This window comes from Melanotaenia boesemani, chromosome 24 (assembly GCF_017639745.1).
Source record: "Melanotaenia boesemani isolate fMelBoe1 chromosome 24, fMelBoe1.pri, whole genome shotgun sequence".
In the NCBI taxonomy this organism is placed as follows: Eukaryota; Metazoa; Chordata; class Actinopteri; order Atheriniformes; family Melanotaeniidae; genus Melanotaenia; species Melanotaenia boesemani.
The window spans coordinates 17,474,503-17,498,772 of NC_055705.1; the positions used below are offsets into that span (position 1 = coordinate 17,474,503).

Consider the following 24,270-nt stretch of genomic DNA (forward strand, 5'->3'; position numbering starts at 1 on the left):
GATAAATCTAAAGTCACTCAACATCTAAAGCAACATCACAGACATGCACACATGTCCTCAGCTGTGCATCAGTCCATATGTGCTGTTTTTCTTGATGTTTGTAGACTGTAAATCTTTAAATCAAACAACTTTTCTTTTGCTTCTGATCTGATTTATATAACTGGTGTAGAATCACATTAATGCTACCTTAGCATCGATTTTCACATCTCAAAAGCTGCAGCACTAAGTGAGTGCTAATTAGCAGAGTGAAGGCATTAATTATGTAACATGCAATCTTAATTAGCAATCCCAGATGTATGGTGTGTCAGAGGAGCAATTGTAAGCACAGTTAGCTAATTGATAGATATTTGATGAGATGTTTGACGGAAGCTCGCTGCAAAGGTGACGGGAAGTTTGGAGATCTTATATCTGCACACAAATCTGTGTAGAACTGAGGTAAGGTACATTTAATTTAATTCCAAATTTATTGTAATTCAGTTTCAGCTGGTAGAGAAAGTAATCAGGTCTGTCAAATAACAAGGAATACCTTCCAACGGATGGTAGTCAGGGCTAATAAGCTCTTAATCTCACTTCCATTCAGGGGGATCATTACCAAGGCTGCTGTTTTTAAAGATCAAATCAATGACAGCATGGATGCAGATTACATGATCTTTTTGTATTTTCTGTTCAAACAGTTATCGTACCTGTTGAACTGTTCAAAGTTCACCTTCAGTACAACAAAGTCTTAAAGGTATTCATTTCAAATAGAAGTGGTTTGAAGCTGAGTCGTGAGGATGATGATATTTTTGTTACCATCTTAAGTAAAGGAGTCTATGGAAGTTGAGGTTTAGATGATATATTAACATTGCTACTAATTAAATGTGATTTAGACCAGCCAACAAGGTGCTCAAATACCAATGGTAACACTGGAAACCAGTCTACAATATGAAAATGCCACAAAGCAAAGAGTAAACAGAAAATCTACATTAAATAATTCAAAAGGTAACTAAGTGGCTCAGCTGATGCAACATTTTCCACAGTGAAAGACAAACACGAGAACTTGAGGATTCTGTTGTTTTTACAGCTCAATGCTAATGTTTGTAGCATCTCAGGTTTTAGGGGCTACATTGTGGATAATGGTTAATAGGGTTTGTATGCTAAAGATTTGACAGGTGAGAGAAAAGACTGCTTGGCAGTTCAAGAAGAAACTGACGACAAAAACAAATTATTCCAAGTTTATGCTCACAATTGCCAGATTTTCAAAGTATAATTGTGCTTTTTTCTTTTAAACAGATGAAGAACAAGCAGGTTGGTGCAGAAAACAAGAAAACAAGGGGATGAAAAATAAAATGTATGTAAACCTTGTGGAAAAATAATTAAGTTATTTCATACGTAGCGCCATAAAACAAAACTCAGCTGTCATGTGGAGCTTTGGCCTGGAAAAAGTATAGTTTTAGGATTGGAAACCTCTGTGGTGTTGCTTCAACAAAAGTTTTAAAAAGCTCTACAAACTGTGTCAGTTTGATTAGACAAACGCAGGCAGTTCCATGGATTAAAAACTAAAAGAAAAAAGCCTTCATCACTTTTAGTTTTCAGCCTGTAGGTAGAAACATCCAAAAGCAGTTGATTCGTAGATCTCAGTACGTTGGATGGATAATGAGGCTGTAAAAAGTTCAAACAGGTAAGGGAGCACAATGCTTTGGAGACTCTTAAAAGTTAGTGATAAAATGTGAAACTGAATCCTGTAACTGACTGGAAGCTGCTATCAAAAGACCAGTAAAGCTGTAATGTTTTTTAATTTTCAGTTATAAGGTGGGCAGCTGCAGTTGATGAAATGGTTATTGATCATAACCAGCTTATGATAACTAGAAAAGCTTTCAATATCCTGTGGAGTTTTAACTGGATTAAAAAGCACATCTTTATTAATAAGCTAATCTGTTTATCTAATATACCAATAAATAACATTTGACAACAATATATTAAGCTCAGAAACCCAGTTTCATCCACCCTTGTTAGCCACGTGTCCTAAGTCTTAAGTTAAAATGCCAAGAGAAATAGTCTTGTTTGTTAAAACAGCACTTGTGCCCAGAAAGTGCCTCTTCATAAAACAAAGGGACACTGATCAAAGTCACCTAACCTTGTGGAACGCCGGCCAACTCAAACCGACTTGTTTATGGGGCTCCACATCTACCAGGCCGAGCCAAAAGGGGGGGGAGGCATCCAGACACATCTTGCCAATTACCTGTCACTGTTTCATCGGAGCAAACAATACAGACACAACAGATGACCTAAGGATACAGAGGAATGCAAATGTAGGGTGACAGACATTCACAAGCTTTGTATCTGTGAATGTTTTATCTGAGAGGACTCAAAGTTAAAGCCACCTTTGCTTTTAATTAAAAAACATATCTGTCAGCCATGCACATTTCAGTAAAATTACATGTGCCGATATACAGTAACCAAGCAACCACTTCAGGTTGAGAATAACATACTTCACACTCTCCTGTTTCAACCCCACCCCCACCCAGTGTAAACTCTGCAATCCCGTCTCCTGTGTGCTGCTGCACCAGCAGCTGGAAACCCACTGGGATGCTGAGTGTGCACTACAGTATGCACATGCTGCTGCTGCTGGGGTGAGTTGAGTCATTGGGCTGGGGTAGTGATGGCAAGGGAACACATAACAAACTACCTGCCAAACCACAGGGGGTGGGGGGGGCAGGTCATTGCTAAAGACAAGGGAGACATAGTGGAGCGTCAGAACTCTCAATGGAGGGCATAACTGCATGTGTTGGGGCATGATGTATGTTAAGTTTATAAAAACAAGTTTAACCAAGCACTATTAACCATTTAATATACAATCAAAACATGCAGTCGTGTGTGTGATAATGTTATTAAATAAACATTGCACACAAATTAGGAAAAAAGGTAAAAGTTAATCGTCTTCTGCCTGAATGGAAACATTTTGCTGATCATCCTCAGAGCAATTTCTTTCACTGAAGTGCCTTTTGCTAATTAAAGCTGGGTGGGGAAAAAAGAAAAAAAACTAAAAATAAACCCACCTCATCAACCTAAATAAAAAATAAGCACCGTAACAGTGCAGAGTGCTTAATCTTCACTATAACTGAGGTCCAACTATGTCGCAAAGGCAAATTAAATGTTGACATGTGGTATTGTTGCTAGTGATGGATGGATGAGTCCATGTGCATGTTTGTGTCCAGATTTTGGTCTCTGAAAACATAGAAATAAAATCATGATCAGATTTTCAAAATATTGCCTTCATAATGTTGACCAAAGTTAAATTGTTCTTGATCTCCATAAGACAGACAAAGAAAAAATGGGAAAGGCCAAAAATCCTCTACTATTTTTCTTATTTTAAACCTCTTAGTCGAGGTCAGGGACAGTTTATTAAATGAAGAAAACTAAAAAGAAGCAGATAGAAAAACATCCATAAAGAACAATTTGTCAGAACATAAAATTATGCTGTTTTCCTCTTTTCTGCACTAACCTCAGTGGGCCATCATATTCATGAAACCTCCATTTACTTTAACACTTGTAGATACACTTCATTTGGCATAAACAACATTTTGAAATCCACTTTTCCAAATGCCCTCATTTTGTTGCAGTGGTTCTTTATTTCAGCTCTAATATCTGACTTTATTTGATGGAACATTCATTACGTACATACCTGGAGCTGTCATGGCCTGCAAGCACCCCAAGAATTCATTTTACGGCACTGTGTCACATGCCAGCAACTGGATATCAACAGATAGGCGAGCAAGAGATAAGATAAGAGTCAACATTGGACTGACTTTTACTCAATGGAGAGAGTAAGACTTGTTTTTCTATACACAAATTGTTCCTTATTACCATTTGTTGCTAAATGTATGATTGATGATGAGACCATCCATCCTTTATTTAATTTGCAGTGAAACACAATCTTTCCGTTTGAAATTCAGCTTATCACAAGTCCTAAATTCAGAACTAAATTCTGAATGGCTTCCATCTAATTCTGCGTGTGTTAAAGAATGACAAACATAAGACTGTTAAATATTAAAACTTGCCCATGATGTCCACATATTGCCCACAGAAATCAGCATAGGGATAGTTTAACGTTTTAAGCTATTTCCATTTATTGCTCTGTCATTTATTGCCCATCATGGAGGATTATCCTCATCCTTTTTAAGGTCAATTAGAAGCTTTGCAGCTTTTAAAGAAGGAAAGAAAAAATCTGATTATTGTAGATTTTTTAAAAATATATTACATCAGTGTTTAAAACTCACATCTTGACCCCACATTGGTAGGGAAAAAAGCTGGGGCTTAAAAAAAATGTAACACATGAATAACAATTTTAAAAAGCTGATTCAATTGCACAAAATAAACAAATAAAATAAATACAAGGTTTCCACAGGTGACTTTATATCTCACTGAGCTACAATAATGTGTCTGATGCATATGCTTTTAACTCCATGGACCATCTTAAATTATATAAAATATAGCTGGATTATCTGATGCTAGCAGGACAATACCCACAAAAAAAAATACTATTATGAAAGCTTAGAAGTTGTAACAGCTCTGTCGCCTGCAATGTCGATACTGTTCAAACAATCAATATTGAAGTAGCTACAAATACACACACATTGAGTACTGTAGTGTGTTGTATTTGTCAAACATCCCATGACTGATAAAAAAAAAAAGCTGCAGCAGAGTGGCAGGATAAGCCTGACTGGATAAAAAAGAGGAAAAACACATGCTCTCATCCATTTCTACAGCAAACAGATGCTTGAGTGACTTATCTTAATTAATCCACCGACTCCCCACAGCGATGTGACGAGTGGTGAGAACAGCCCGCAGAAGGACCTGCACCACAGCTTCAGAGCATTATGAGGGTGTGAGGATCATAGCGCCATGCCAAGGCCATGACATGACAGAAGTCAAGATATTAAAATGAACCCAACACTGAGATCTGCCGAGTGTGTGAATTCTGCAAATTCTAATCAAACTGTACTGACATCCGCATACATGTGAGCCTTGTTAAGTTCCCATAATGCAAAGTATTAACAAATAACCCCTGAAGAAATGCACTGAAATAGAAAAAAGTAGGAGGGAGTAAATTTGATTCATCATTTTTCATTCTTAAGTGGGTTCCCTAATAAAATGACAAAATATCAAAGGTAATGATTTAAAGAAGATGTGCTAATTTATAAAGCTCATCAAGCACCTGCTGATTACACAGCGTATCAAATTCTCAAGAAGAAAAGGATTTCTTTGTAGATCCACTCATTGCGCATCATTGTCTCTCTTTCATTAGCACCTTGGCCAAATTAATTATCTTCCATCAATTAAAGGACAAATTATTATCCAACTGCATTCATATGCTAATGAGTCAACTCAGGGATGAGAAAGGAAAAAGGTAAAGCCCACTTAATAGTCCAGAGAGAAGATATGCTTTGAAGAATCAAGGTGTTATAAGGTTATATTAAACAGGAGAAAATAGTTTCAGGTTGGATAAAAATAGGATGTTAATAACATGACTTTAGTGTGCCTTAAACATTGTTATGCTCCTCAAACTGCCACCATCAATACAAATGCCAAATGTATTTTCACTCAGTAAAACTAAAGCATCTCCTGAGGAACAATGAAGTGGAATAAAATGATTTGGAGTCAATATGTTGCAGCTGTAACATCCACCATGGTGACAGGATTGCATATATAATGTTAAGGTTAATTGTTAACGGTTTCATCAGTCTAGCTATCAGCCTGAAGTCAGAAGTGTTTTTCCTTTGAAGAGTGTGTGTAAAGTTGTGATGAAGCGGTTTGATGGGTTAATGGGTGTAAATCGGGGACTCTTCTGACTTTTTGTTGGACATGCTGCGGCAGTGTGTCGGCTTGCAGTTGCGTAGCTTTTGTTTTGTAGTTTGCATCAGAGGAAGGAGTTCTATTCCTGAAATAAAATTTCTCTCTATTGTTTCGGATAACTGATTTGGTAATTGGATGAGGGGGCAGATGTGATTTCTCATGTACATTGTGATTGCTGGATGGTGTAAACTGTAGAAGCGTTTCCTTTCAGGTTTGTTTCATGGTTGGTGGTAACATTGCAGCCAGATTGGAAAACTATTCAGGACAACAGGCATTTAAAGTCATGTGTTTTATTTAAAAAGCGTTTAGCCAACTCCGCTGCCATCATAATATGCAGTAATTACTTTGGTCCAAACATCTAGAACATACTGTTTGTATATATCACTTAACTTTTAGGGCTCCAAAATTAGTAGTAAATTTTGTCACATGACCAAATATTGCTAAATTTCTACATTCTAAGGCCTTGCCCAGACAAGTGTAGATGTTTCTGCAAAAGCTTTTTATCATTTGGACATTTTGTCTACATGGAACCTGCATTTGTAGTCCCAAAACCATTATTGTTTCAAACTGGATCCCAAGTTAAATAAATCTGAAAATGCCAGCTTTTTTTTTTTTTTTACAACCAATATGCATCATTACTCACAGATGACACGATATTCTCATCTCTCTTTTAACCTGCATGAGCAAACGCAGACCAACACCTACAATAAAGGTGGATTACAGTGTCTTGTAGTTGAGTGTTTCCAAAAGCAGAGGTTCTCCCTCGTCGTCAGTGTTGGTTTTTTATGCCAATGCTCCATGTGATACTCTGTTTGACCCTCATCTAACTCAATGTTAAATATCATCATTTCACAACTATTATTTAAGCATGTGGGCAAACAAATCCATTGCGTTTTCTTTTGAGACTAGGATATTGTAATTATCAATTATTACATACCTCATGAGTTTTTCCACACTTAAAATGTTAATGCTGAATTAAATAAAGTTCAAGTTAACATGTTTTACAGGGAAGACATATTCAGGGCAAGGCTTCCATCATTCAGTGGAAGTAGCCGAGCTCAAGAAGCATAAATAGTACTTTTCATATGCAGCCTGTTATATTTCTGAACACTGAACCTTAAACGAGACACTGAAGTAGCATGACACTACCTAGCAACAAACAACTACTCACTCAAGACGAATTGGTTTTGAAAGCCCCAGACTGAAAGGTTATCGAAATGTGCATTGCATTGAGCATTGCTTGAAGCCAAAGAGCCACTAAAGTATCAGCTCTGCTGACTAAAAACACTCCGACCTCAAAGACACGGGGTGAAAACAAGAGTCTCTTAAAGGAGGAAGTCAGGAGCACTTCATGCTGAGAGATATTTTCATGATAGTTTTCAACCTGGTTATTTATACGCTGCTGCTGAAAAACAAACCCCTCCTTTTCCTCAACCAAACACACTTCAGTGTGTGCTGGTTCTAAATAAGAAAAGCAGGTTAACGGCATCAGTCCCAGCTCATTAGCTACAGTCTATTTTACACAGCAAAGTTGCCGCTCTCCTGTGTATCTATTTCCCCGCTCTTCCTTTATTCAGTTGTTTAATTTACGACATCAAATGGTGGGGATTACAAAGAAGTCCAAAAGCCCACCAAACTGATCGTCACTTCCAGTCACACAGTCGCGGAGCTCATTATGATTTCAGCTGTGCTCATCATAATCAATTAAAATCTGACCTTTTGTCCCACTGCACTGCTTTGAAAGGGCCTGTAGGCTGGTGATAAATGGCGAAAATGGTGTGTTTTTTTAAAAGTGAGAGTGAATGGGAATAATCTGTAAGGTTGATGTTAATATTCCAGAAAGGTTTATACTCATTCTAGATTAACAAAGACCGTATCCACATGAAAAGGTCAGATCTGAACCACAGATGTCTACATGGATTACTTAAAGCACATTTACCACTATAAGCATGTAATGGATACAATGGAACAGATATTTACTAACATTCTTTTTTATTTTATTTTTTTCTGATTTAAAGGAAACTGAGTTGGTGGGGAAAAAAGACCTTGTATGATAAACATCTGTTTCACTTATAAAAACATCATATTCAAAAGAGTCTCAACTGTTTAGTTGTTGTAAATAAAAAGAAACAATAATAATTCCACCACTGAGTTTTACTTTGCAATACAATTTGGATAATGATGACACACGGCTGGTACAGTCTCTGGCACATTAGAAGTACACTGACTCACTGTTACGGTTCATCCTTTTCAATTTGAACCTAAGCTCATTGACAATGATGAGGACATAAAACGATGACTAGATGGATGAAGAGGACGGAGCAGAGCCAAATATCTGCTGTTTGTGCTGCAGAATGGTTGCTAATACCATCAGATACATTCTAATTTCGATAAGAATGTTTAATTTACTTTAAACTTACAGTTTTTTTACAGCTGCTTACTTAAATATATATGTATAAATAGGATGGTGAATGGGTAATACACATCTGCCGGCCGCTGTACTGCTGCATTTGTTTGAGAGGCATCAGTTGTAGCTGAAACAAAATGGACTAAATGAAGCAGCGGGCTGTCACGTTTACCTTCACCTCCTCCTCAGCTTTTGGTTTAAGGACAACCAGCGTCATTGTCCCAGAGTGCAGCACCCAGGTAATGGTGACTTATGTATGTCAAAAAAGGAGTAAACATATAACATTTTAGAGTAATTAGGAGTTTTCCCACGTCACTCAGAATGAATTTTAACAGAGGAGGGTAACAACACACTGAGCCAACAAGTGCCAACAGTCAGGGATCTTGTTAAGGAGAAAATAATTCTTACTGACGAAGCCAAAAAATAATAAACAAATACAAATTAACAGATTTTCCAGAGCTTCTGACTAGAAAATAAAGGATCACAGAGCACATGGTGAGCTAACAGTGGTTTTTACATGTGGGACAGATTTCCTAAAGGTAATAACCTTTTTTTTTCCCTCATCTTGTTTATTTTTCTTTGCCACTGTTGTTACTTTTGCTCAAATCGGCCCTCTGGTTGAAATATTAATAGGGATGAATGGTTGACAATTTCCACAACAACTGAACCCTGGAATGCTTATTAACATGATTAATTGAGAAAATTAGACAAACCTGGGTGTTTTGCCCACGAGTATGAATAACAAAACTAGTAGAGGGCAATAATTTTAATTTAAAACCACTGAATCTGTCAAAAACAGTCTTGCATATTGATTCATTTTTGGGGGTAATCACATGAACGCTTCTGGACTGGGGGAGCAAATCAACCTAGATCATGAAACCTCCCACACTGCTTAAAGACCACGCATACGAGTTCTTTCCAAGAAGAAAAGCTTTCTCCTTATAAGATGGGATTCGCATTGTGTGATTTGTATTGTGGCAGTAAGAGCAGCTAAAAGGGAGATCAAAAAAGCTGGGCTATTAGCACAGTTCATACGGTTCGTACTGCTGCCACAGGTAAAGAAAGGAAAACACTATTAAAAACTCAAATCGTCTTCAGTTGAAAGCAGAAAATAATTAGTAGATCAAACATTTGGAGGATAGCAATTTTACTAAAAGGAAAAAGCAACAGAGCCAGAAGAAACAGAGCAGAGTGAAAACAGTCATTTCTTTCCAGTGATGAAAAGATTTGCTTCTACACGAAGAACACTGAAGTTTTTTCTGCTCTTTTTTGTTTTGAGGTAAAGCTGTATGTTCTAACTTACAGTAAAAGCCAACTCGCGGTGAAACTGTTCATTCGTGTCTCTTCTTTGAGTGGAGTCCACCACTTGTCTTCAGTAAAATAAAAAGAGGTAAATGGTCAAAACTGTGATGTTTGAAGTGTGTTGATTAAAGCAGTTTGTTCCCATCACACAATTCATTCTTTTTTCAGCTCTCATCCATGCTAGAGAAACAGCTTTCACTGTTTCACACAGACTCAAGTTTCATCTTTACTAGATGGAAAGTTAGATGTAACAGCATCAGTCCGGCATCCACCTCTGGCTTTTAAAAAGAGACATATAAACTGATGAGCATCAGAGTTTAACTGTTGTGAATAGACCAGCCGTTCCCAGCGTTCATAGCTTTATATGCCAGTTTGAATTCACATATAAACATTATTTCAAAGGGAAAACATTATGGGGAATAAAAGAGTTTTTTTTTCTGTCAGTAACACCACAAAAACTTACAGGAAAAAAAACAACTAGCCTGGAAAATTTGTTTTAGGATGTTTGGATCTGAAAGTGTGTCACTCAGATTTGCAGGGTAGAGTCACATCACTGAAAAATTATCCAGACTTTTTTCTCTTTTTGTCCACCGGGCTTTAACTTCAGGTGATGCTGCATTTGTTGTAGCTCAGACATCGGAGGTTTAAAATCTTTTGCTTACTTACTTTACTTAATACGTTATTATTCCACTATCAGACAGACGTGTCATGTTTTTAGATCTCTACAAGGTAATCTAACTTCTTCTTGATGTCCTTTAAGCTTTAGAGTGCCTTCACACCCGACTTTCTGATTTGAATCTTTGTCTGTTTAGAAAGTCTGGTTAGTTAAAAGTTGTTAATGTGCAACCAAACTCTGATGCGTATCAATGAATTAAACTGGTCTATCTAAAAAGGTAGTACTTGGTTCGCTTGAAGTGAACCAAAGGCAAGAAGCAGACTTCAACACAGGGCATTTCACCAATAAATGATAAATGATGAGTTATCTTGTTTGTTGTTGGTCCTGTCTTCTTCAGGGGTTCTTGATGCAGTGCCACCTCAGGCAAGGAGGGGAAAACATCATCAAAAAGGTTTAGTTTGTTTTCCCCCATTTCCATCAAGGGGTCTGGCTTGATACGGACAGTAGGCATATTTTTTATTTAAGCTGCTACAGGCAAAACATGAGAAGGCTGCCAAAATATCCAATCTGATCTGTCCTACCTCTATAGGACCCTTCCGTAGGAGTTTCAGTCTTACCTACCCTAAAGGGGTGGAGCTTGACACACTGCAGTCCATTGACTGAATAAAAGATGTCACTTTCTGCACATGCCAAGAAGAAAGAACACAAACTGCTGGATTCCCACCGTTTGTGTCTTTTGTTTATGTGTTGCATTTTTCTTATTTAGTCTGGCATTGCACCACTGACTATTACTTAGGTGATGCCTCAGTTGCTTCCCAAATTATACCCTGCGTAAGGGTACAGTTGGTTGGAAGCACAACAGAGATCACTGTTTACTGTACCAGACCACATAAAACAGTACAAAGCCAAACCCTTTGATGGAAATGAGGCTAAAGTGACTAAGTATTGTGTAAAAGCAAACTTGGACTGAATGTTGCAGCCCCCAATTGAACGAAGTCCCTAATCATACCGAGTCTGGCAGAGTTTAATGAGCAAAAATTACATTATACTTACAAGTTGGAGCTTGGAAATACCATTTCTATTTGGTTTAGGACTTACAAATACAAATATTGGTGAAATGGTAGTCCCATAAGCAAACGGTTTTTTTATGTTAGTTGCTAAAACCTTAAAACACAGGAGCCAATTGGTGTGGAGCCAATTGGTGCAGGAAGAATTATACTGTTAAGTTCTGTTATGTTTTTCTACCACTTTGGAGTGTAGTATGAGTTCTCAGGCTGTTCATTATGTGCTCTCTCATGCTCAAAATATTGTCCAGAAAGAGTTATTGAGTGCTAAAGATCTCAAAAGAGGCAGATCCTGGAAGAGGGGGGTAGAGTGAGTCATTGGGTTACTTCACGCCTCTACAATGATCCACTTGTAGATGTAGATCAATGGAAGAAAAATGAGCTTCTGTTCTGTCTTTTGTGTTGTTTTCACCAATGCATGTCACAGGCATTTCATTAAGATCTCATGAAATAGTGTAAACTAATTCTCAAAATGACTAATTATGCCATTAAAAAAAAAAAAAAACAACAAAAAACTAAAGAACAAAACAATGTAAGTCAGTTTTATCCATGACTCACCCATAAATGTATTTATTGGGAGCGTGCTGCATTATAGTCATGTCACTGATTTATTAAGGCGATAATATGGACAAAATCCCAGAACTGAGAGAAATAAACACGTCTTCAATATGATTTCATGAACTATTCATGAGGTCAGGCTAATATTTGATCATGTGCTCCTGCAGGAAAGAAAGTTTAAATTCTATTCTTTGTGCAGAGTCATGGTAAATGTTGCCTGTTTAAGAAAAGGTTAAAAAGAGAAACCATTTACACTGAATGTGGGAATAAACCCACAGAGACAGCAGCTGATGGGTTATTTCTCTCCAACAATCATAAATGCAGCTTCTCCTGCCATGGACCTATCATTAATCATGTCTGTCTGCAGGTTTTGAAATGCTGAACGTCTCAAAAGTAGACAGAAAGATTAAGACTTATTCCCCCTGGATGACATTTTGAGGATGGTGAGAAATGATTAAAGAATCTGTTCGGCCTTCACCGGAGTCAGTCTTTAAAAGGCCCACAAAAGTCTAATCAAGTAGCAGCTAAGAAGGCGCATCACATCTGACCATCTGACCGTCACACAACAACGATGGCATTGATGACGCACATTTATCCATTCTGAACCACTTCATTTGTCTCTATTTTGTGACAGCCTGCGTCAGACATTTGTTTGTGTTTGCACCGACCACAGGGTAGGAAAGCTTGGCCAAATGAGTCATAGACAAGAGGATCTGTGGTCATGTGAAACTGTATAAAGCACCTGAGCAATTTTACTGAAAAGAGTGTGAATCCTTCTTATAAATAAGCAATTTATGCTTACAATCAGTGATTTCTGGCAACAAAAGCTGAAACACTCAGAAGGGCAAAACAATCCAAAATGTTTGATATTGTTTTTTTAAGATCAAACTTAAGAATCAAAGTGCCACAACTCATGACACACACACACTGTAAAGTTCAGGAAAGAGGTGTCTATAATTAAGCTGTAAATTTGGGGGTTCTCCCTTGTCAACCTTGGCTGTGACAAAGCCAGCGACAAGCGATCTGTCACCTGCTTTGCATTCAGGCTTAAATATTTTAGCAGCCTTCAGGAAAAGTGCTGAAGTGGCTCGGTGCATTTCCCACTGCTTAGCAATTAAAGCAGGCGAGAAGTCAGAAAGACAGCAGCATTACGGAATGTACCAGTTCTGGGAACTAGCTTAAAAAGCTTACTGTTTTTAAATAAAAACCTAAAACAACAGATTTTTGGCAAATTACTGTTAAAAAAAACTATATGTAGAAAAAAGTGCATGTTAACTGCTTTTCTTTAGACATGGAATAATATTTGCATTGCTGATTTCAGTGTGCAAGCACTGACATTTTTCCTGGAAAGAAAAATAAATTGCTACAGCTTCATTATTTGCCATGGGAGGGAAAAAAACAAACAAACAAACAAAAAACAAACAAACAAACAACAAAAAACATAAAATATAATTTTAGTCTGCAGGAGGAAATAATCATAAAAAGTAGAATGTTTCCTTACCTGTGACTGACAGCTCAGTCGTCCTCCGTACCACAAAGTTCCCAAAAGGCAATTCACAGGTGTAATTCCCAATATCATCTTCTCGTACTTCTTTGATGGACAGAGTGTCCCTCTTCCTCTCTATGGTCTCTCTCCATTGCTTTGGCTTGCACTCCTTATTTTCAAAAGAAAATACAAAGCGGGATGCAACATATTAGTATAAAGTAAACAAACTGAGTTAAATACACCTCATTTCAAGTGGACAGGACTAGATTGGAGGAACTTAATTTTAGACATTAGTTTGCTCTGACTGTGTTGTTAAGGTTTAAACTGTTATGTGACTTGATGGTAATTGTGACAATTCCACATAATAATCATAAAAATCTTCTATGACAGGTTTAACTGTATTGCCCTTATGGGCAACACTTAATTGGTTTCCAGTACAGTCCAGAGAGAGACAGGGGTGCATTTCCTCTCTCAACACAACAGCAGGCAAACCCAGAGCCATGAGTGACCCTGTCTTCTCAGCTGGAAGACTTAACTCTCCTTTCAACAAACCACTCCAATATGCAAAAAACTGACAGGCTCAACAAATATGCCAGAACAGGTCACGTTTAACATCAATACTTCCAAAACTCCAGTGATGTGCATAAATTTCACCCGCACAGCACCCATCCGAGTGAGTGGACCAGCACTTGAGTTTATGGAAGACTTCACCTACCTTGGAAGCCTTATCAGAAAGGATAGCACAAAGACATATAAGCAGCTAGGAGAGGCTTAGGATGCTAATTTCCCAACTCTGGAGATTGGAACAATATGGCCGCTAAACAAAGATACTCCTGTACAATAGCAAGTCTAGACTTATATATGGTTCAGTGTTTGCCTGTGTCTAATACAGACATAATCCACCAAATCTTTTGGCCTGACAGTATATCCAACCAACAACTGTACAAGAAAACCAAGAGGGAAGCATTACCAAGGATTTTACATTAAGATGCTTAAGTTGGCTTGGACTGGATCCTGAGAGTTGCTTTAAGATAGAGACCATAAAACACCTGATATGGAACTGTGGTAAAGGAGCTTCAAAAGATCTACATGTCACTGGTGCTGAAGCACATGTTCCAAGGACCACATCTGATGGAGAGAGCTCATTAAATCCTTATGGAGTAAGTGACTTGAATGTTCTGCAGTCATTAATGTGAAACATGACCACTGTACTGGGTGGCACAATTTGTTAAATTGTCAGTCTTATCTATAAACTATTTACAAAATTCTTACTCATCAAATTGGCTCTACACTGTAAATGCTAATATACAACTTAATTAAATATGATAAGTGAACTAAACTCAATTTTCATCAACATGTTGTGAACACTACTTTTTAATAAGTAAGTAGTAATTTGGGGTTGGAAAACATGCCTAACTTGATGTATCTCAGTTAAGTCAAATTAGAAAAAAACATTTTTTGTACCCAGTGTCCTTTGGGCGTTCTTTCAGACATGCGCAGATCTGCCTCGTCTAGTTTCTTTCTTTTCTGACACCGAAACATTCCCGCACACGTCCACAGTGAACCGCGCCGTCAACCAGAGCTTTCTTGAGCACCTTCACGTACTTGTGTTTAGCACATCGATTCGGTAAGTAAATTTTACTCTTTTATAAACTGTTGCGTTGCCTTGTTGTTGTGTAGTGCTGTGTTCTTGCCAGGGAGGAGTAAATAAAATCATTTCAAATATCACCGTTAGCAGGCATGCTATTTGACCGTGACAGTCACGTCACCACTTTTGAAAAGAAATGTAAACTGCAGTTTATTGTTGACTACTCTGTTGTTAGCGAAATTGACGTTTTGAATTTGAAGTTATTATGTGAGGTTTGAAATGTTTTTTCAACGAGCGGTCGTTAAAAAGGGGGGCGGAATGAAGCTTCGGTGGACGGTTGGGGAGGGGGGGGGCATCGGCGAGAGGGGTGAGTGTGGGAGAGAAGGGGAAAACTCTGCATGTGGAGAAAGATACATGCACACGAAAACGCAGCTCTAATGTGCAAACTTTTCTCTCTCTCTTCGGCATTGTTTGTTTGGTTCAGTACCTACTGTACAAATACCGTTGGCTCGCGATGCATTACTTTTTCTTTAAAGCGGCCCACAGACCGATCGGCGCCGGCCAATGGTCAGTCCGGCTCTGGACGTCGTGATCATGCGTTGTATGCAAAAAGCAAAGTGTGTGCTCAGCAAAGAGTTTGTGTCATAGCCGGGTCGGAGCTGACAGAGCTCACATTACAAAATGTTAACTTGTTAACTCATATTTTTGCAAATGACGAGACTCTAGAATTAGTGAAACCTCATTTGAATATAGTCATAGTGAATGAATAAAGGCACGGTACATTTTGATTTGTGACTGTAAAAAAGTTGAACTTTTTTAACAAGTGCCTAATGCTGAAATTATCATGTGTTTTTCAGGTCAACCAGAGCAGTATTCTCCAATGCAGTGGACTTGTAAGTACTGCACATTTTTTACTGAAAAGAGAGGCTACTTGCTTAAGCATTACCGTTTAAAACATGGATTCCACACTCGGACAACCCCACTCCCATGTCTTCATAAGGAATGCCTCTGCACATTTAAATCTTTTAATGCACTCAAAGTACACCTATCAACATGGCACAGTCAAAAGGATGCAGGCAGAAATGGAGAAACTGTATTTCACTGTCAGTTGTGCAACTTTGTGGAGCTTTGCTCTGAAGCAGACTTTTTTACCCATTTGCGAAGACATCTTAAGCTGAGGCAAATGGTTGCTTGCCCATATCAAGACTGTAACTTTCAGAGTAGTGTTTATTCAACTTTTACTGCACATAAAAGCAAAGAGCATCAGATGCACAACAAGATGGCATACAAACATGAAATTGTTTCAAAGAATGTAGTTGAAGAACCTCCAACTAATGTGAGTGTTCAACTGGAGGAGAGTCACTCTGAAGTTGATGATTGTGAAGTTGCTGAGCTAAATGAAGATGTGGAGGACTTCAGGAATCAGTTGGAACGCAATGTAGCTGCTCTCTTCCTGAAAATGTCATCAATTCTTAACATCTCTGAATCTGCCCTGCAAGAGGTGATAGATCAGATCAACCAGATTTATTTGTTATCACAGCCATTGCTACAATCTTCTTTTCGAAGAATTCTACAGACCCATTGTACAAATGTTGATGATGCTTTAGCGAATGAGATAGCTCGAGCGGTCCTTGAGAATAATGTGTTCCTCAAATGCACTACTGATGAGGGATCATTGTCTACTCCTAACAGGCGAAAATCATACATTTCAAGGGAATTCTCTTTGGTTATGCCAGTTGAGTTTGTCCTAGGAAATGACAAGCAGACTGTTGTGTATGTCCCCATACTAAAAATGCTGCAAACATTACTGAGCAATAGAGAAATTCTGGAAAAGGCCATGTCACATGAGGCAACTTTGTCAGAGGAATACAAATCTTACAGAGATGGTGCCCGCTTCAAAGACAATACTTTCTTGAATGAGGAGGAGTTTAGGATCGCTCTTCAACTATATATTGATGATTTTGAGGTGGCTAACCCCTTGGGAACCTCCAGAAAAAAGTACAAGCAAACTGCCATCTACTGGGTACTCGGCAATTTACACTCTAAATATCGCTCGTCTCTTCATTCCATTCAGCTTGCTCTGCTTTGCAAGGTCAGCAACATTAAAGACCATGGCTATGCCAAAACTCTCCGCCCTCTTATTCAGGACCTTGTTTTTCTTGAACAACAAGGCATATATGTTGAACAGTTGGGGGCCACTGTTAAGGGCACAGTGTTATTTGTGGCAGCAGACAATCTGGCTGCCCATTCTTTGGGAGGGTTCTTTGAAAGTTTTACAGTTAGCCAAGTTTGTCGGTTCTGTATGGCCAAGCGGGAGGAAATACAGCACAAGGAAGTACGGACAGGCTTATTTCAGCAAAGGACAATAGAAAACCATGACAAACATGTGCAAGAGGTGTCACAGGATTCAACTAAGGCTCAACAATATGGCGTGAAAGGAAACTGCCCACTTAGTGAAAGCTTACAACATTTTCATGTTGTTGATGGTTACCCTCCAGACATTTTGCATGATCTTCTGGAGGGTATTGTTCCTGTAGAATTGGCCTTGTGCTTAAAGGCACTGATAACGAAGAGAACTATCTCCCTTGAGGCCCTGAATGATGCTATTAAAAAGTTCCCATACACATTTTCAGACAGAGCAAATCAACCCCAGCTCATTTCAAAGACCTTCTCCTCAAAGTCAACAATTGGGGGAAATGGTCACGAAAATTGGACTCTTCTCCGACTTCTGCCATTATTGATTGGTCAATACATTCCAAGCGGTGATGAAACCTGGGAGGTTTTGATGACCTTAAAAGATGTGGTGGAATTGTCAATGTCCACAAGCTTTACAGAGGAGTCCTTGTGCTTTCTTGATAGCAAAATCTCTGAACATAGACACTTGTTTCAGAAGGTTTTCCCGGGTGAAAAGCTACGACCAAAGCACCACTACGTTGAGCACTATCCTCAGCTAATTCGAACCTTTGGTCCCCTGTCTGATGTGTGGACAATGCGTTTTGAGGGGAAACACAAGTTCTTCAAGAAAGTTGTGCATCACTCTCACAACTTTAAAAACATACCCCTTACTTTAGCAAACAGACATCAGAAAATGATGGCCTTCCATTTAGCTGCCCCAACTTTTTTTAAACCATCCATTGAAATTCAAAAAGTGAAGTCTGTGATGGTTTCCTCATTTCCGGAAAATGTGCAGAACTGGCTCAATCAAAGGAACAACCAGCTGAACACAGTCCTTGTAGCATCCTCTGTCTGCATTGATGGCATTAAGTACAGTGCTGATATGGTAATTTCTGTTGGATCTTGCGCAGGGCTCCCAGAGTTCAGACAAATCTCAAAGATTGTCGTTATCAACTCTGACATAGCATTTGTCTGCAGACTGATGACCTCATGGTATGATGAACATCTTAGAGCGTATGACCTCTGTAGCAGCCATTTGCCCATCTTCTCAGTGACTCAGTTGTCTGAACTGAATGATGTGTTTCCTCTGTCACTTTACAGAGTTAATGGCAAACAGCTTGTTTCACTCAAGCGTTACATATTATGCTGAGTGGATTAAACACTGAAATGTTGCATGTCTTAAGATACAGTTCTCTTTTATTTTTCAAAGGAGGGAACAAAATGGACCAAAGTTTGATGCTTCGAGTTGTCATCAATGATGATGATATAAGGAAGCTGACTTTAAATGATAGACCGGATTCCATTGAAGAACTGAAAACACAGCTGAGGGATAAACTGTCATTGCAGTACGACTTCAAACTCCAATATGAAGACCCAGATTTTAATAATGCGCTCTGCAATTTGAGTGAAATAACAGATTTGCCTGAAAGAGCTACGCTCAAAATAATTCCTCTTGTGACTTTGGAGTTGACCTCCCTGTCTTCACCCACCGAAGAATCAGACTGCAGCACAGTAGACACTGAGATTTTGTCCCCTGCTGGATCACCTTCGCTAAGAAGACAGTGGCCAGAGTTTTTTGAGATTCCCAATTTCTCAGTGGATGTAGAGTACAGACTGAGACAGGCAGACCTTTCATTCATGAAAGACCGTCTCCCAATAACTCCATCACGAGATATGAAACATGACATATTAGAGAAGCTTGCTGAAACTATGTACAGTTTCAAGGCTTACCCTGACGACGATGACTTTAGCAGTGTTGCAAAATCACTAATTAGCAAGCACCCCTGCCTCACTGAACCTGGGCCCCAGCCAGGATGGTATGGCTGGAAGAACAGCCTCAAATTCAAGATGGCCAACTATCGTACAAAGCTACGAAAAGCAGGATGTGATGATGTAATGGTCAATGGGGGCAAACGAAGTAAACTCAACCCAGAGGGAGAATCATCCAGCAAGAATGTCAAGCGGCCAAAAAGAGGTGAAGCCAATTATTTGCCTAATTTACCTGACGGACAGAATGAAAGGAGCCTTGAAAATGCCAGAAAGATGGTCATAGAGGAAATGAAGAAAAAAAAAACCCAATGCCATTCTAGTCTCACAAATGATGGACCAAACATTCCCACTGCGCAGAAGGGAGATAGTGACGCAGGAGCCTGCTGTGCAGAGCATGGTTGAACGTTGGCCAGGACTTTTCACTGAGAGACAGGTAAGCTACTTGGGTTTTTTTGTTTTGGCCTGCCTTCCCCTGTAAAGTTTCCATCAGAACATATCAAAGCTGTGTGGCCAGAAGTCTTACTACATTTGGTGGAATATTAAAACACATATAGCAAAATAGCTTTTGCAGTATATACAAATGAGAAAAATCATTTCAATAACAGGATGTGTACTAAGTTATCTGTTTAATGATATTAGTAGTAATGTGTTATTCACCATAGTTTCATAAGTTAACTTCTTTAATTTGCTACAGTATTAACTGAATGATGGTCACCATAATGTTGCTCTACTTCTCCCCCTTCCTCTCTCCATTTTTCAGGTTTTTGCTGAGTTTAATCGTATTGCCAGTAAGAATCTTGAAGGTCAATTTTATGAAGCCCTAGACCAGCACACTCCACGCTTCATTGAGCTTTTCAAGTCCAAAAAAGGAACTACAGGACAAAAACTGACAGACTTGATGCAGCACATAAACTGGGTGGTAAGGATTCTGTTGTTTTTGCAAACTGTGAGTCATTTACACTCCAACATAATGGGTGGCAGCAGTGCACCTTAGGGCCTGTGTCACATACCAATCACACTGCCTACCTCTCTGCTGTGTTGCTGCTGCATGCTGCTGTGAGCAGGCAAAACAGATGTACTCTTTTGGTGACTATACCAATGAAATGAAATGAAATAATTAAGTTAGAGTATTTATGGGTACACCAATGATATATACCCATAAATACACTAACTTAATCACTTCAACAATTAAATCATGCTTTTTAATATCATTTTCACTCCACCTACACCGGTTGTTGTGGACTTCTCATACCAACAAGTTTTTGTTAATTTTCAATAGGTTTTTACATGTATCTCATTCTTAATAACAAGAAAGTACAACAATATGGTCGTTTGCACTTTTCAAGTGAGTGCTTTTTTTGCTCAATGAAATGTATGCACTGGGACATTTAATATGAAATGTAATTGAAATGCTGAGTTTGTATTAAAAGAAAGAAAGAAAATGTTTACAGGGAAAGTGGGATGTGTAAAATGAGGTTTTTAGATATTACCAATTACTAATGAATACAAAAAAAAATAGTATATCAACACATCACCCACCCCTCAAAATGCTACAGAAAGTTCTTAATCTGTATCTATTCTTTCTTTGTGTTTTTAGTCTCCAGATGTGACAGCACTTCGCTCTGTTGTCCTCAAAGGACTTCCTATTGTACTTGGTGATGATTCCAGTGAGGTTTACAAGGCTTGCTCTGTAAGTAACATTGAAAGAAGAAAGAAACATTGATCTCAACTTACTGACAAATCATATTTAATGTGTTTCACAGCATTGTCAAATATTTAAAATATAGTTATTTTCAGCTGATCAGATCAAAATCAGAATCCACCTGATTCTGATTTCACTCATAAATGATCCCAATCCCTAGTAAATTAGTTTATTGTACATAATGCAATTGAATTAAGAATGTGAATTCTCCAATCTCACACTTTGAAAAACATCCAGTCTACAGGATTAAAATATAGTGTGAATAGATTTAGGGTTGCACTAGGGGATTTTTCCCCAAAAGAAGACCAGATTCAGAAGTTAATTGTGTGGGCTTCTTTTGCAGGATACAGCGAAAGATGAAGCACTCGCCTCAGTGACAGTTGGGGTGCTGACTGTGGTCAGTGAAGATACTGAGCAGCAGGGTCTAAACACAGTGCACCTCCAGCCCATCTCCACTGCCATCATACTTGAGGGAAGTACTGTCATGGACAATGTTAGAGATTTTCCCCAGGCAGTCTGCCTCATTTTTGGGCTAATGTATGCCCTTCATTTAGATTACCCAAAATGCATGGCAAACACATTCAAATTCATTCAAGCAGTCATGCTTGGATTGGGAAACAAAACACTCCCTCCAAAACTACTTACTTTGAAAAACAAACTACTCAGCTAGGCCAGTTTATTCAGTGCAAATACTTTTTCCTCTCTTCAAAATAGTCCCAGATGTTCCAGCATTACCTGTATAAAAGCACAGTAAACTGAATAGAGACTAAATAGAGACAAACTAAAATAGAGAAGTGTAACCTATTATTTCTTTAATAAATGTGTGCTCTTGTACAGGTTATGCCAGCACATCCAGAACCAGAGAGAGGTATAGCAGGAAATGTTTGTTTTAAATGTGCATTTGTCATTATATTTCAACGTTGTTACTTTGCTCCTCAAAAAGTATGGGCACCCAACATAACCCTAAGCTACATAATGAAAAATTATTAGTTCAGAAAGATTCTCTGAAAGAGATTTGTTCTTATAATGTTCTTTCTTGTAACTATTTCAGGAACATAATTTTTTTATATGTTATGCATTTCTGTAGAGAGAGGAGATTTCTTTGATATTTTTTCATTTCCAAAACTGGAACATGTTCCCAGGGCAGTAACTGTTTTTAATTCAGTTGTTTGAGCTAATGTTTTATTTTAAAAAATGTAGTGGACTCAAAACTGACTTGTTCGACTGTGAAGTTGTGGTTCTCTGGCTTACATTACTGTACAAACGGATCTCTGCCTCATATTTTGACCTCTGTTGACTGCTGCTTCAAGGCACACCTAGACTGAATAGTTTTACAAATAATGTAAGACATAAAGTAAAGGAGCTGGACTGATGTCAGGAGGTAATGTTGGAAGTTGGGCAAATGTATAATAAAAATGTAATACAAATTCAAATTTATAAGAGAATGTTATGTAGGTTTGTAAAAACTACTGATAGTTTATTTCACACCAAGCATTAACAAAACATTCTGCAGCGTGTCGAGAGCCAATGTCTCTTGTGTCTTAAATGCTGAGCATTGTAAAATAAATTTAATTCCACTGAGTTAATCCATTGAGTGTTCTCCCTTCATTTATTTGGGGGTAGGGTCATTACTGTTTGAAAATGTGTTATTAATTAAATTAGCATGTCCTGCTTATATTGTTCAATTATTTTAGGTTAAATAAATGAAGTTCACCTGAATATGATGAATGAGCAGCACTAAAGCTAACTAAGCTATCACTTCAGTACTGGAAGCTCACAGTAAATAAGTTCATGTAATCTAATTCATTCAAGTTCATTTGAGTACTGTAAACTCACAATAAATAAATTACTGTAATATAATTCATTCAAGTTAATTTGAGTACTGTAAACTCAAAATAACTAAGTTACTGTAATCTAATTAGTTCAAGTTAATTTGAGTACTGTAAACTCAAAATAACTAAGTTACTGTAATCTAATTAGTTCAAGTTCATTTGAGTACTGTAAACTCAAAATAAATAAGTTACTATAATCCAATTATTATGGTTAATTTGAGTCGTTAAAACTTGAAATGATTAAGTAAATTGCATCTAATTAATGTAAGTCAACATAAATTACATTTTTTAAGGCAGCGAGTTTGCATATTTTTTTTAAGTAAAGTCAACTTATTATATTTTACAGTGTACTTGTTTAAATTGTGCAAATTAGTTGCGAGGTAACAGTAAATGATAGTTAATTCAATATAAACAACTAACGCTTCAGGCAAAATAATGCATAATGCAAATATGCTGATCATTTGGGTCACTTGTCAACTTCTTCATGCATATATGCAGAATTTCTGACAGTTACTGAAGTCGTGCAGGAGAAATGGCAGCTCATTTAGCCTATTGGTATGTTTTATTAATTTTAGGTATTTGTTTTTGCTCTTTCTCTAGGAGGAAATATCTAGCTTGTTTTCAATTAATTGGTCTCACAAGTAACTGAAACTAAATAACTTTACCAATGTTTACTGAGTAACTGGTTGCTTGGCTGGTTGTCCTTGGCTCTGGTACAACTTGCTGGTTAGTTACAAAATCAATTTTACAATGCATCTTATGTCCACCTCAGAGCCTAAAAACAGATGATATGTATGCATGATATGTAGCAATGGACAATTGGGAATTTTTAAATACAGCTTATGTGACTTTTTTTTCATATTACTCATGAGCATGAGCTCTGTGAGCTGGTCAAGTGAGTTTAGCATTAAAGTTTTTTTGTTTTTGTTTTGTTTTTTTTCCTGAAAGCCATTTTAATTTAACACTAAGTAAATCTACAATACAAATCTTGTTCAGTTCATCTGTAAAGATGGAGTGTTTGTGTATGCATGAAAAAGAAGAAAGCATGTCACTTTGTAGATGCCTCTGCTCTATCTAAATACTGCATGTGGCTCATTATTTTCTCATTTTTCAGGGTATGTTTGGATTCATATGCAGATCATCTGTGAAATTTATCCTATATGTGCCAGTGTCATGCAGTGTTTAAGATGTTATTCCAAGCAGAACGCTGAAGCTGAAACTGGAACAGCTGATTAGGTGTTGGCTTATTTTTAAGTTAGTGTAGAACAAATTCAGAGTTCTGCTGCTAATTACAATGACGATTACTGTTTGTGTTGGAGAGTCATTTGTGAGAAAATGTTAAAAAAAAAAGTAGCAGTTAGACTGTTAAACATGTTTTTCTGGGTTTTTGTGGCTGGAACTGAATGAATGATTGTTGATTTTAGTCCTAAAACATTTGTCATGTGTTCTCCAACTTCTTCCTCTTCAGTTCGCTTTGAAAATGCACTCCTATATTTTCTACTACGCAACTTCCATTTCAACTGACATGACTTCCTTTTTAAGTGAAATTTGTCTCTCACACACACTAGTAGAATTCCTTTCATACATACTAGTGAAATGCAATTTCAGAAAGTTCATTATAGTGTGTGAAAGATTTCAGTATTATGCATGAAAGCATTTTAGTATAGTACATAAGAGGAAAGATGAAGTACTACAAAGTGAGGTCATACAGACTGT

General features: G+C 37.8%; 2 protein-coding genes across 8 annotated transcripts in view; one reads left to right on the forward strand and one right to left on the reverse strand.

Annotated features, from left to right (window-relative positions):
- The window catches only part of LOC121635881 (interleukin-1 receptor accessory protein-like 1), a 393,288-nt gene that overhangs the window by 154,576 nt on the left and 214,442 nt on the right, over positions 1-24,270 (reverse strand). For all 7 annotated transcript variants that reach the window (XM_041979267.1, XM_041979264.1, XM_041979263.1 and 4 more), the window contains exon 5: positions 13,284-13,437. In XM_041979267.1, coding sequence (XP_041835201.1) covers positions 13,284-13,437 — 154 coding nt within the window. The remainder of the gene's footprint in view (positions 1-13,283; positions 13,438-24,270) is intronic.
- LOC121635883 lies at positions 19,341-21,483 on the forward strand. Its single transcript, XM_041979272.1, has 4 exons — positions 19,341-19,453; positions 19,781-19,939; positions 20,618-20,710; positions 21,066-21,483. Exons 1-4 carry the CDS (start codon positions 19,349-19,351, stop codon positions 21,390-21,392), a joined length of 684 nt encoding a protein of 227 aa, XP_041835206.1. The 5' UTR covers positions 19,341-19,348; the 3' UTR covers positions 21,393-21,483.